The sequence below is a fragment of the Loxodonta africana genome, chromosome 18 (assembly GCF_030014295.1).
Source record: "Loxodonta africana isolate mLoxAfr1 chromosome 18, mLoxAfr1.hap2, whole genome shotgun sequence".
Classification (NCBI taxonomy): domain Eukaryota; kingdom Metazoa; phylum Chordata; class Mammalia; order Proboscidea; family Elephantidae; genus Loxodonta; species Loxodonta africana.
In genome coordinates, this window is record NC_087359.1 from 10,881,410 (window position 1) to 10,895,929 (window position 14,520).

At 49.2% G+C, this 14,520-nt stretch overlaps 1 protein-coding gene across 5 annotated transcripts in view; it reads right to left on the reverse strand.

Moving 5' to 3' along the window:
* Positions 1–547: 547 nt before the first annotated feature.
* FOXK2 (forkhead box K2) overlaps positions 548–14,520 on the reverse strand; it is a 40,311-nt gene continuing 26,338 nt past the window's right edge. Inside the window, exons 5-11 of one of the 5 annotated variants that reach the window (XR_010318255.1) lie at positions 11,702–11,895; positions 10,752–10,927; positions 9,012–9,308; positions 8,707–8,916; positions 6,895–7,054; positions 5,891–6,128; positions 4,620–4,734 (exon numbers count right to left, since the gene is read on the reverse strand). Coding sequence is in view for 3 of the 5 variants with exons in the window: in XM_064270444.1 (XP_064126514.1) it covers positions 4,538–4,734; positions 8,707–8,916; positions 9,012–9,308; positions 10,752–10,927; positions 11,702–11,895 (1,074 nt within the window). In the remaining 2 variants the exon portion in view is untranslated. The other 4 variants (XR_010318256.1, XM_064270444.1, XM_064270445.1 and 1 more) reach the window with 4 other exon arrangements.

The following is a 14,520-nucleotide window of genomic DNA, read 5'->3' on the forward strand; positions in this document are numbered from 1 at the left end:
GGGAGGATTTCAGGAAAATAGCCACACTGGTTTTAGTTTTGATCCCTCCGCCCTGATCTGCCTATTATTTATTTTTCAAAGTTAAGAGTCTGATAGTTTTGTCATTGGGAGAGAGAGTGGAATGTGCTCTTCCCACTGGAACCTCTGCAGGTCATTTCTAAAAGCAGGAAATACACGGCCACAGGTACAGTCATCCTATCAGGTGTCATCAGAAACCCACTGTAAATTCTGAATTTATTGCTATGGACATATGCAGAGAGGTAACAAGAGGTATGCTGACCTAGCACAGTATGTCCACAAGAACCTACAGGAAGTTCTGGTAAATGGGGTAAAGTTTATTATATACCGGGGTTTCTTTCATATCTGTATGTTTAGTACTGAATTTAATATATGGTGATTGTACGTTAGTTCATGATATACCCTGATACCTTCCTTATAAATAAAATGTGGCTCTATTTGTGCGATCTCCCTACAATAGTCAATAGGGTTTTTTGCTACATTAACTTTTATATTAGGGTTATTGGTACAGTCTCCTGTATCTGTAGGTTCCTTCCTTCAACTTTTTTTTTTTTTTTTTAAATAAAGCTAGGTTATGTTCTAGAATAGCTGTCACCTCTTCTTTGACTCCATTTACCTTCAACAAGGCGAACCTAAAAGGTTAACAGATTTTCCTGAGAGAAAGGGGGCATGCATTTCAAAGTATCTATTAATATAACAGATCTGAAAAAAAACCAAAAAACTGTGAATGCCTGCTTCCTTTTTTAAGAGGATATAGTCTCATATATGATCTGAAAAAAAAAAAAAACTGTGAATGACTGCTTCCTTTTGTATGAGGATATACAGTCTCATATATGATGAGCAGTTCTTTATGCTAATATGAACTGTTTTTAAATTAGGCCATCAGTGTACGGAACCTCCACTTAAGAACTCTTTCGCGCCCAAAGGGGCCTTCACGTCCTTATTTTCAGTACTGCTCCTTCCCTCTGATAATGTTTCGGCAAGCTATAGCACATCGACAATCCATACCATAGACTTTCTAGTAGTGAGATGATTACAGTGTTATGGTGTATGAACTTGAACACCCATGGACCTCTGGAAGATACTCTTTTTCATCTCGTGGGAGAATACATCTAATTATTTGCAATGATCTTGATCCTTAAGGTTGAAGGGCAAGTCTTCAGAAGAAATGGCAGTAACAACCACAACTTCAAAATAAGCTTTAAAACTCCAGCGCCACAGATAAAATCAGCAAGAATGTCAGCACTGCCCATGACTCTGCCCTTTTCACATGCAAACCCTGGACTATTAGCAGAACCTTTATACTAGTAATCAAAAGCTGCTCCTTGGGAAATTTCTCCCCAATCCTCTAGACCTTTGGTGTGCTCAGAGAGGGCATAAAGTTAAAAAGCAAAAAAGAAATGCCAGCTGAAATTTATACTTACCAAAATGAGAATGATACTCTGTATTCAATTAAAATTAATAAAAATATTTTATTGAATTTCAGGAACTTGGTACTTTTCTGTTAAAATTTCAAATCTTTGCACACAAATCACCACTATATTTTCTAGAATAGTGTAAGTCTGGACTTTAAGATTGTTACTTATATCCTGTGTCACACAGCATAGAAATCCCAAGTCCTGACACCGCCCCCACCCCACCCCCCTTCTGACCATAACTACTGACTACTCTGTTACACTAGCAGAGGACAATGACGGAAGTGGGTGGTATATTAAAAGAGCTCGACTGTCCACGCACATGCTCTACTGAAGCAAAAGGAAGATCAACCCAGAAATCATCCCGTGGACGCTTTGGAATGCAACACATAATTTGGATTCTACGTGAGTTTCCCTTTTGTATTACCGTTTGGTTCTGGCCAAAGCTGTTGAAATTAAGTTTCTATTCCCTGAGGGAGCTCAGACGTTTGGCAAAGGTCAAAACAGAGACTTCTTGAAAAGGAACATTTAGGATCTCAAGTGGCTAGCTGGGAGCGCACTGTGCACGTATCTGGGTTAAGAGACTAAAGAGTAAGACGGGATGGTGACGTGGTAGCCCCGAAAGCGCCTGGCAGCTGCATCCTGAAGGAGTTCCGTAATCCTGGGTGTGCTGAGGGGTCTTGGGAATTCGGAGCTCAACCCCAACTTCAAAAAATGCCTTAAAGGCTGGGAAGAAAAACTGGGGTATGGTAGTTTGCTAATCTATGGTTTTCTTTCTGCCCTCTCTTTGATATTCTTAAATCCCTAAGTGCAATGAACAAGCTAACTAAATATGGCATCCAGAGGGAAACAGGAAAGAACACCCTCACACCTGAAAAAGGCATACCTTTTAGTCTGAGTTGACGATTTAGAATGCTGCCCTTCTAGCAAAACAACTCGTGCTTTTCCCTTTATAAAACCTGAGAACTGGGCAACTCTCTTGCATGTAATCCTGACACTAATCCCTCCAGCCCCAGAAAGTCTTTTTTTGGGCTCACAATCACCCACTTTCTGGACTGCGCCAATGCATGGCAAATCCATCCTGAGACTTTCTGGATGCCCTTAGAGACGGCTCCAGAAGGTGCTTTGTCCACTCACCTGCCTAAAGTTCCCAGGCTGGTCCCCTGCCAGAGGACGTGAGCACAGGACTGTTCCTTCTGTGCTGGCTCTGGAGGGACCCAACCCCACACAGGACACAGGGAAATCCAAGTTATTTTGCAAATTGCCAACTTTCTGAACAAGAAAACAAAATTATGCATTCCAAGGTATCTGTGAAGCACCTGGAAGCATGAGCCCCCAGCATGCTGCAGGCTCGGGTTTTGCTACGGTCACACAGACGGCCGTGTTCACACGATGGTCTCTCTTTATTTTTCACATGGCTGAGTTATAAATCCAGCTAGTGTGTGGGATCTCATAATCTTTAATATGCACATCTGCAGGAACACTGTGACAGCTCCATGCTGTGGATCAACACAAAATACTTAGAACAGATTTATCTTATTTGGTCTGTAGGTGAATAATAAACGTTTAAAATTGCCTGAATATACCATTCTGAGCTGTTTCATTCCACCAGGAAAATACAGGTTTTTTCCTCTTTAAAAAAAATTAAATACCAAAATAACTACATTTAAATAAATAAGGTTATGATGATGACATTAAAAAATTCACAATAAGGCCAAAGCCCTTTCTTTGTGCACGGCTGTTCAGCCCTGACCCCCAGTGCACGAGTGGTCTCTTCCTGGGGATGTGCTGAGGCATGCCGGGCCTTCCACTTCTCATTCTCACCTTTGTTTCCTTTCCACGTGCTCTTCTTCAGTAGGAGAGAAGACAGCCTCAGTATCGGATGCAGTTCTGAAAGGACCAGGGGTTTCCTATTGCGAATCAGAAAACAACCTCCACGTTCCAAACGCTGACTGCAGGATGCCTGCTTCCAAGGGGCTCCATGAACATGCAGCTCTGTCCACTGCTGCACAGGGAGTGGGGACGAGCTGTCAGACAGTTCTAAAGCCAGGTGGTGACACCTAAAATATTGACTATGTCACAAGAGATCTTTGATCTTTGTTTGAAAAGGGTGTGTGATAAAAGATTGGATCTTTTCCCCCAAATGAAGTGATAACAGTTCCGTAGCTTTAAACATAATACAATACTTGGCGAGACTTGTTTTACTCAGAGCAGAAAATTATACCAGGGACAAAGTCAACACAAAGAAACAAACAACAAAAAGTAGCAAGAAAGAAACAGGTTAAGTGCAGCTCTGGCGAGTTTCAGCAGTTCTCTACCCATTGGCCACATGCCCCTGACTCTGCGGTTCGTCGTCACGTGCAGCCCGGTAGCATTGGGTCACCACACACAGAGAGAGGTGGGTCAGTTTGTCAGGCTGCCGCCCTGACACGGACAATCTGCAGCTACCACGGAGTCGCGTCATCTGAACTCTAACAGGACAGACAAGAGGAAGTCATTCCATAGGCTGAAAACAAACAACAAAAACCGCATTATTTCTTTTTCCCCAAGTGAAATTTCACACGAAAAGTACTGTGATTCCAAAATTTCCAGAGTAGAAATGGAGTGATTTGAAATGTCAATGACCCCGTTATTTTGTAAAGAAAGAAAGTACACCTCAAAATATTCTAATTCCACGTGTGAACAAAATACTGTCTACCAGCGCCTGCCACGGCAGCTCACATGGGTGGCGGGTAGGGGGCGGCAGCCTGCCTTTGTCCCTGTGCGGAGGGCTGGGTCCTGTGAGCCACGTGCCACCGTCCTGGAGAAGCTCGGTCCTGAAGCGAGGCCTGGAGGGTGACCCTAAGTGCTGCGGCCGACGAGGTTCGGCAGGGAAGGAGGCCATGGCCTCTGGATCAAGGTTTTCCTGTGTGTGGTTTTTTTCAAGTGTGATTTTTGTTTTTAAATTAAGGAGTCTTAAGGCCACCCGGGTTTGCGTTTTCAGTGCTGAGGGGTGAAGTCCAACCACAGGGCCCTTTACCACTGAGTGGGGACATCCGACGCGAGGGGCAAACGCGCCTCCTTTTGGCACCACAGTTGACACTTTGCGAAGGAGGAATGTGTGCCTAGTTCTGGACGCCCTTCTCCCGCACAGCTGCAGGTGGCGTGTCCACACTCACGGCGATGACGATGCTCTCTCCGTCCTCCGTCTTGATCCGCTTCAGCTCCGGCTGCTCTGGTGGCTCGCCATTCTGGCGCTTTGTAGGCAGGGACGCAGACGCTGACGCGTGGGTCGCCAGCATGTGTAAGGGGCTTGCAGCTGCTGCAAGGAGACCACGAGTCAGAACCACAGGACCACAGTCAAATGCTCGGCCCCCCCTCCACAGACCCCACTGAGGCAGTGGCTTTTCCTGCGTGTCTGCAGTGGCCGAGGGAGGAGCTGGGGCCAGGCTCTGGGGCCAGAAAACTGTACAAACTAACCACGTGGGTAGTTGTTATTTTTACTAACAAAAGCATGTCACTTAATAAAAAAGATGATATTCGAGGGTCAGAGTTAGCAGCAACTGGGACACAGTCAGGAGCCGGCTTTGCTGCTGGCAACCCCCATCCCCACACTAACCGTTCCAGCGCCTTTCACACAAGACGAAGACCGGGCGAAGGGTGCTGCCAGCAGTTAAGTGTCTCACCAGAAGAGAAGCACCACGGCTCCTCCACCAGCGGCAGCCAAGCCTGCGGCCACGAGGGCAGGTACCTGAGCTGACAGATGTGCCTCAACGTGGCACATCCAGTGAAGGAGTCTGGTGCCGGCTAGTTTCCCTTTCGGTGTCTGTGACACACACATCCCTGAGTGGTCTGCACTCCTCAGCCATGTCCAGTCCCCAGGCCCACCCAGGCGTTCTTGTCCTGGCAGCTCCTTCACACAGGCTCCTGAAGTCTCATGCCCAGACATGGCCACACTGGCCTCCCTTGGGTGGCTCAGGTGCAGTCCTTACAAGGCCAGCACACACCTTTCGCAGCCGGCTGTGAGCTCCTCTCCTTTGCCTGGACACACTGCACTGGACAAAGCGCCCCCTCGTGGGCCTGAAACCCGGCCTAACCCTGCCCATCTGGCTCCTGAGCCCCACAGTGTCACCCTGCCCACCTTTCCTCGCCCCCCACAGCCCAGGCCTCCCTCGGCTGTGTATGTAAAGAGCAGCCACTTTGAGATTCCTAACTGATCAGAATAACGACATTTAGAGGCCAAGTTTCCAATCAAGGTAAGGTGCTGCTGAGGGCAGGTCCAGTTCAAAGAAAGGGAAGCCCCAAATCTGTTAAGAGCCAGTTCTCCCACGCTCCTCTCTAGAATCAATGCCATCCCATCAAATCCCAGCCGGCTTCTGTGTAGAAGCCAGCAAGCTGATTCTCAAACCCACACGGAGAGGCAAGGGAGCTGGAATGTCCAGAACAACTCTGAAAAAAAGCCAAGTTGGAGGGCTCACACGTCCTGATGTCAAGACTTTTTACAAAGCCACAGTGACTGCTCTAGCCGGGCACCGCTGTAGAAAGAGGGCCACTGATCGGGGTCAGGACGCAACCACGCACTGTGGTCCACCGGTTTCTGGCAAAGGTGTGATTTCTGACAGTGGAGAGAGGACCATCCTTTCAACAAATGATGCCAGAACTGGGTATCTGACAGAAAAAATGAACTTGACCTAGAACTTTACTGAAAATTGACACCTAAAAGAAAACAAAAGAGAATATCTTAGCTGTCTTGGGTTTGACAAAAGATCTTTCACGTACAAAACAAAAGCAGAAACCTTACAGGAAAAACAAACAAAAAGATAAACTGGACTTCATCAAAATTTAAATATCTTGGTCTTCAAATGAAACCCTGGTGGCTCAGTGGTTAAGTGCTACGGCTGCTAACCAAAGGGTCGACACTTCAAATCCGCCAGGCGCTCCTTGGAAACTATGCGGGGCAGATCTACTCTGTCCTATAGGGTCGCTGTGAGTCAGAATCGACTCGATGGCACTGGGTTTGGTTTTTTGGTTGGGTTTGGTCTTCAAAAGACACAATTATGAAATGGAAAGGCAATCCATAGACTGGGGGAAAATATTTGCCAACTGTACCTCAAAGGACTTGTATCTAGAATGTATAAAGAACTCTTACAACTCAGAAACGAGGAAACAATGCAAGTTAAAAACTGGGCAAAAGACTTGAACAGACACTTCATCAAAGATGTTCACTGGTCAAATAAGCACATAAGATGCTTATTATTAGTAATCACTAGGAAAATGCAAGTTTCAGTCAAAACCAAAAAACGAGAATGAGCAAAAAGACACTGAGCACACCAAGAGAGATGAGGGTGTGGAGCAGCCGGGCGCTCACAGCTGTGGGGGGAGCACAACATAAGGCAGCCGTGCTCGAGAGAGTTTGGCAGTTTCTTAAAAAGTCAGTTGTACCTCCACCTATGACCCAGCTACTACACTCTTAGGTACTTACCCCGGAGAAGTTAAGGCAAACGTCCACTGGGAAAGTGGACTGAAGCCAACCTTGCTGAGAAGCGCTGACAGGCGCAACTAATCCTAAATGCTCCCAGGTCCTGATGGAGGAGCCCTAGACACGAGTGAAGGACGAGTGCACAGGTCCTGATGGAGGAGCCCTAGACACAGTGAGTGATGAGTGCACAAGTCCTGATGGAGGAGCCCTAGACATGCATCACGATCGAGTGCACAGGTCCTGATGGGGGAGCCCTAGACACACGTCAGGGTCGAGTGCACAGGTTCTGATAGGGGAGCCCTAGACATGCATCAGGGACGAGTGCACAGGTCCTGAGGAAGGCACCCTAGACACGCTTGAGGGACGAGTGCACAGGTCCTGATGGAGACGCCCTAGACACGTCAGGGACAAGTGCACAGGTCCCGAGGAAGAAGCCCTAGACACGCGTCAGGGACAAGTACCCAGGTCCCAAGGAAGGAAGGAGCTCTAGACACATGTCAGGGATGAGTGCACAGGTCCTGATGGAGGAGCCCTAGACACGCATCAGGGACAAGTGCACAGGTCCTGAGGAAGGAGCCCTAGACACGCGTGATAAATGAGTGCACAGGTCCTGATGGAGGAGCCCTAGACACGCACTGAGGGACGAGTGCACAGGTTCTGAGAAAGGTTAGTGAAATAGGACGTTGAAGAGCTCCACTAAACCACTGACGCAAACTTAGTATCTGCTGACCAGTTACTAAAAGTAGCTTTAATTCCATACGAATAGAGCTGAAAACTTGCCACAGCTCGGCAGTCACGTGCCAGCTTCCTGCACACATGCAGGGTTGTGTGTGAGGCTTTGTGGTCTTCTGTTCAATAATAAAATGAGCCATTTCTGTATTCATGAACTGCGTGTTCCTCACCAATCTGGAGATGAGGATGGGATTCTTTTTATCAACACTTCCACTGGCACATTTGTCGAGATTTTGTGGCTGCTTTGATCAGGTAGGATACTGTCTGCTAAAACCAACTACTTTGCTCAGCAGGACTGGCTTCCCAGGAAATGTTCTGAACCTTCACTGCAAATTCTGAGTTACTATTCAGCAGATTGGTAGTATGGGTTCCCAGGTCCCATCTGGCTTGTCTCCAGCCTTAATGGCCTCCCAATGCCTAAGAATCTTGGCTTGGTCAGCAGCCTGCCACAACTCCTGTCCTTCCAGTGGTCCCCGGGTGGTGAAGGCAGGTAACCTGGGTGTCCACTGAGTGCAAACCTCCTGCCCTCAGCTCCAAGTCTTGCTCGACTCCTCTGCTACGTACCAACAGCTGTGGGGCTCAACATGCAGAACCGAGAGCATGAAGGAGCAGCTCACCACCTCCACCATGAGATAGGCACTCTTAGCAAAGCATACCACTCTCATGGGGCAACCAGCGTCCTTCATGGTCCCCCCAGGGCTGCTGGACAGCACCATACGGAAACTCTAAAGCTGCGTTCCACCAGCCACACTGCAGGGTGGCTCCAGGACACACCCAGGTGCCTATGACAGGGAGAGCACGTTAATGACCGGGAGCCATTAGAAACTCTCATCTTTTCAGACGGCTCCTCAAACAGGACTCCCGTGAGAGCTGCCTGCCCTGGCCTGTTCCCGGGTGTTATGTGTTAGCTAGAGATGGCCCACAGCCTGGAAATACCAACACTTCCTCAGATAAAACATTAAAGAGGCAAGAGTCAGAACTGAAACACTGAGCTCTCCTTTCTCGGACTACAGCTCCCCAGGTCTCCACTTGAGTCACTTGCACCCAGGGACACGGCTAGGCGAGCCGGGAGGAGATCCTTACCGTTGTTCACCTGTCCGTGGACTGCAGCAGTGACCGGGACCACGTGAGTCCCGTTTTGAGTTACAGTTTTTACTGGTAGCTGGTGTTGGCCTAGAGGTGCCTGCTGTACTATGGTGACCGTCTGGACAGGGGTGGGTGGGGACGTCTGGATGACCCGGCTGGTGGCCCCCAGAGGGGGATGGCCAATTGCAGGGAGAGGCTCCACTTTCACTGACGTGAGAAAAGAAAGAGAAACAGCACCAACTCAGAGGACTGAAAAGGGAACCAAGTGGTAGACAACCACTCCTCTGCACCCCCAGCCTTACCTCTCACTTCTCTGTGATCTCCGTTCTCCTGTGGCTCCACCTTGGGAGGGGTCACCATGGCTGCCTGGGTGACCACTGCTGCTCCAGCAACTGCATAAGTGTTTGCTGGTGCCAACCCGGTTACACTGGTGACCGCCCCCGCAGGGATCTGGTGGACCACGTGGACCGTCTGCATGACGGGCTGCTGGGAGGTTGAGGTCGTCACAGGCGTGGCCACCGTGTAGGCGACAGGTTTAATCGTCTGTGGTAGCTGCCGCTGCACAGTTATCAGAACTGGCTGACTGGACAGAGGAGAACCTGTGGGTGAGACGAAGGCCATCGTGAAGCCTCACAGCCATTTCCAGACACGGCACCCCGCTACGGACCACTACCACCAACACAGCAATGTTGACCATGAACCAGGAGGCCCGTCTCACCTGAGAACCACAAAGGTACTAGTGATGAGAGAAATATCAACTTTAATACAAGAACTATGTGCCATTGAGTTGACCCTGACTCATGGCAACCCCGCGTGTCAGGGCAGAACTGCACACCATGGTGTTTTCTGTGGCTGATTTTTCAGAAGTAGACTGCCAGGGCTTTCTTCCAAGGTGCCTCTGGGTGGGCTCCACCCACCAATCTTTCGATCAGCAGCCGAGTGTGTTAATCACTTGCACCACCAGGGGCTCCACTGTTTTACTAGGAATAGTTAATTCCTTATCTAATTGCTAAGGATTTCTCCTGTTTAAGTTTCTAAAACATCTCTCCCCACGCTCTCTCCTCGTGAAAAGGATCGTGTCCATACACAGGAGATGTGAGGAAACAGCCTGCAGGCCAGAATGGTGAGGGCCACACTCATCTGGTGACCAAAATCCTGGTTTTATAACATGCGCCCAGGGAGTCAGAGAGTTTAAAAACAGCTGGGCTGTTACGAAGCCTCCACTGATCAATCTTTGCTCTTTTTGGTTCTGTGCTTAGACTAGAAAGGCATACGGGTGCCAGGTGCTACAGACTGGGGGCCAGGAATAGGGGGCAAGAACACCACATGGGCTTGGTGTTCCCTGGACCTGAGTGACCAGGAATTCCCATTTATCAAAACACACATTTTCACCAATCAACTGGGAAACACAGGAGAATCAGTTTGGACACATTTCCACAGTACACATTTAAAACAAGAAAGAATCCCCAGGGCACAAATTTTTATTCTGCATCACAACTTGGTAAGCAAACTGTGAAGCGCTTCCCTACTCATTTAGATGGATTTTTTTCCCTTCCAATCAGTGTCTAGTTTGTATACTTTAAGGTATTTTGGGGGTGGGGAACTGTTTTCATGGATTTTTGAATGGTGAAGCGTGACACAGGTGAGTTCTAAATCATTTCAGACACCTATACACAACACCATTTTAAAAATGGTCACTGAATTTCTAGAACCCACAATGCGGCTGGTCTTTTAGAGCCAATAAAATCATCAGATACTAGGGACAAAGAACTAGGTACATGGCATCTAACCAAAAAAATAAAACCAAACCCATTGCCACTGAGTCAATTCCGACTCATAACGACCCTATAGGACAGAGTAGAACTGCCCCACAGGATTTCCAAAGAGTGGCTGGTGGATTCAAACTGCGGACGCTTAACCACGGTGCCACCAGGGTGCCACAAGGCATCTTCTTCTAAAATAACGACCTCTGGCAGGCTAGCCTTCCCCATGCACAGGCAGGACCACTGCATGGCAGCACATGGTGCCTCGGTGCCTCTCACCTGGTGCGCTCTGGGCAAACCGCGCCTCCTGGATGACGGCCAGCTTGGGCTGTGCAGCTCCTGGCTCCGGCTCCAGAGGGGCCGGTGAACCTTCCCGGGACAGGCTCTCGGGGGTCTGCGCGCCACTGGAGTGAGCAGACAGCACTCCCGCATGGTTGGGTGAGGCGGGGGCACTTCTGTGTTGCCAAGAGAACACAAGAGAGCAGCAGCTAGTGGTGTTAACAGTAAAGCCCTCATCAACTGCCTGGTCACTGTAGTAAGTGTACTTTGCAAAAGGGACATCTCCAATAAGTTTCAACTTCTCTGAGACTCCTGGGCACTGAGATGGGCCTTCAGCAAGACCTGCTGACGCCTGCGACAGGACCCGTGGGGCTAGATGGCACCACTGCCCTGCGCCCAGTGTGGGCTGTGAGGCCGCGGAAGTTGACCAGCTGCTCCTGTAAGCAGCTCCTGCTCACGTCAGGCAGCGAGGCCGTGGCAGGCGGGCAGATGGGCAGGCGGGCCGGGGCTTAACGCTGACGTTAGTTTGTTTAAAAATAAAGTATTTATCAATGAAGCTAAAAATCTATAATTTCAAAACAGCCAAAGTAACACTGTAAAAATCAATCTTAAGAAACTAAAAGGTAGCTTTAAAGAGCTTTTCATATGCCAAAGAGAAGGAAAAACCCACTATCTGTCACTGTGGAGTTGTCATTTGGCTGACTCAAGTAAAAGGTTTCTGATCATCTTAACATCATGCAATGAGTTCAGTGAAGCTACAGTTACTGCGTGGAACAGTCGGAAACGTTCTGGGTCACTGGAAGCATCCCCCACTTTTTTCCATATCCCCATCCCCACATTAATCACAATGCATTCGATAGTTCCCTCATTTTCAAAAGGAAAATTTACCAATACAGTGAAGGCAAATGACTGACCATGAAGTGAGGTCTCTGTTGGTCTTTTTTCCTTACCTAGAAGAGAGCGGTCCCAGAGGGGTTCTAAAGCAAGGCACGCCCCTAGGCCGTCTTTTCCTAAAAGCCTGCTCTATTAACTTGCTCTCAGAGGCAGGGTCTATCCTCCAGAACGAGCCTTTGCCCGGTTCTTCCTGGGAACGTGGTACTTTGATGAAATAACGATTCAGAGAGAGATTGTGGCGAATTGAATTCTATGAAACATAAAAAAATACGTAGAATTCATACATTTCTTTGCTCAGAAATAAAAATGTGCCCTAGTTTTAGTGCCCTGCGAAGCAGAAACCTATGTGTTTAGCTTCCGCAGAATGCAGAGAGGGAAGTTCAGGAAGCGGCACTGTTCTGGGAGCCTCCACCTTCTCCGCAGTGGGTTTTTCTCAGGCAAGCAGCAGCACACTGGGCACCCTCCACCAGGACACCAGAGCCACCGCGAGTGGCCTGTCCGGAGACGGTGACCCAGCACAGGGAGTAAAACGGCAGGTGGGACCCGAGGGTGCGGGGGTGGGGGTCAGGGACAGAAGACACAGAAGGCGCTGCCAGTCTCTACCTCCCGTCTGAGCAGGAGCCAGGACTGTTCCCAGCCTCTTCTGAGCTAGGCCAGGCTGTCCACAGCTTCACTGCCAGCCCCTCCCCATCTGGAGACACAGCGAGCTGATGTAAGCCCCTCCCTGAAAAAACACTTCAAGTAAATCAATCCAGTACCAAGTACGTGGCAAACCAGCAAAGGAGAAAAATGCACAGGAGCCTCAGGACTATCACCAACAGCATCTTCCATGGCAGTGTTTCCATGCGGTGAGGTGTGCAGAGAAACACTGCTCTCGCCTCCTGGTCCGTTTTTCTCGCTATTACAAAATCTCAGCTCCCAGATGAGAGACCAAGAGGAGAGCTTGCCTATGGTCTCCTGTGGCTGCACCCTCGGGGACAGGGTTTCCGACCCAGGTCCCGGCCAAAGCCGGCAGAGGCCATGCATTTACATCAGTATCTAAGGCATCCGCATCTGTGTTCACATTTCCAAGTAATAAACTCTTACGGTGCTGACTGGCAATAACTCGAAGTAAAATTCTCAGGCTATCCAATAACAATATCCAATAGTGGCTCTAAATTCCCCACTTAACCTTCTCACAAGACTGCTGGCCACACCTGAAGTTCTGGACTGCCCAAGGCCGCTCAGACACGAAAGCACATGTCAAAGTCACTTCACAGCCGATCCGAGGGGCTGGAACTAGCCACGTGCCACTGACGAACCCTTCAACTCTGGTGGACTTCAGGGACGAGAGCGTGGGCACGAACCTGTCTGTGATTTGTAGGACTGTTTATCAGAGGAGGTTTAGAGCCTTTTCATAGACACAAACACCCGCTATGATGTTTTATCATAGAATTTAGCTGATAACCAAACAATACCTGTCTATCAATTCCTTCAGAAAATCGAATGTGACTGTAACCGGTGCTCCATCTAAGAGAAGAGGAACCTTTACCAGCTGCCTTTGCGTCTTGTTAAGTTTGGAGCAGAAGGAAGACTCCAAGATTGTGGATTCGGAAAAGCAAACCTAGATGGCAATACCGAACAGTCTAATTGTAGAAACGGCAATCCTTCCAAAGGCCCCATGAGGGGCAGCAGCTGCCTCCTCACTGTCTTCTTGGGACTGGCCACCCCAAGCAGGGACTCAAAAATAACTCCCACCCACCCTCAGCCCACTACCCTGCCAACCAGACCACGTGAGGCAGAAGCAAAGGGCACCAAGTGAAGGCTGTGCCTGCATTGGCTGAGGGGCCAGAGGAAGGGAGCCCAAGGGAACCAGAGCAGGACTTCTACCCACAGGATGCCGAAAGGCAGAACCAGGCTCAGACATGTGGCTGCCTCGTTACCATCACCTGGGCCTTAGAATCAGGGGAGCTGCCATTGCAGCTCTGGAAACGTAGTGACGCCCAGCCCACACCACCCTAACAGGCTCTACCTCCTCTCATCTGCTGGCTAGGACCAGACAGTCTGCCAAACAGCATCAGTGGTCACCTGGGATTTTTCAGACAAGACTCTAAAAAACTTGAGAGAGTAGCAGGAGACATTCAATGTAGACACAAACAGAACAGATACAGAAACTATTTCTAAGGTGACTCAGGCATCTGCCTCTTGGCTAGTCCAGGATGAAGTCCTTGTTCGTCTGGTCGCCACGTGTTCTGGTGCCACCTGGACTCAGGACCCCAGATTTAGAACTTGCCACAGAGTTTTCAGAAAAAGTAGGTCACTGCCCCTTAACGCTGCACATGAAGAGGAGGATTTGCAGGACTGAGCAAACTGCCTCCCACCCAGAGCCTCTCGTGATCGTGGCTGCACCCAAACCCACCCAGCCTGGGTGCCAGGGCCTGCACTTCCCCGAGCCCGATACCCAAAGCTCACGGAGACTTCTCTAGCCCATGAAGCTCCGCACGCCCAGTGCAGACCCTGGGGTCTCTGCCCTAGATACACACCGCCTTCCTGACCAGATCCCAGGGTCCTGGGGGGAGCGTGTGTGTGCATGTCTGTCTGTCTGTCTGTGCAGATGTCTGTGTGTGTGTCTGAGTGTGCGTGCAGATGTCTGTTTGTGTCTGCGTGTACGTGTAGATGTCTGTGTGTACGTGTAGATGTGTGTCTGCGTGTGCGTGTAGATGTCTGTGTGTATGTGTAGATGTGTGTCTGTGTGCACCTGTAGATGTCTGCATGTACGTGTAGATGTCTGTGTATACATGTAGATGTCTGTGTGTACATGTAGATGTCCGTGTGTCTGTGCGTACGTGCAGATGTCTGTGCGTACATGCAGATGTCTGTGTGTCTGTGTGTGCGT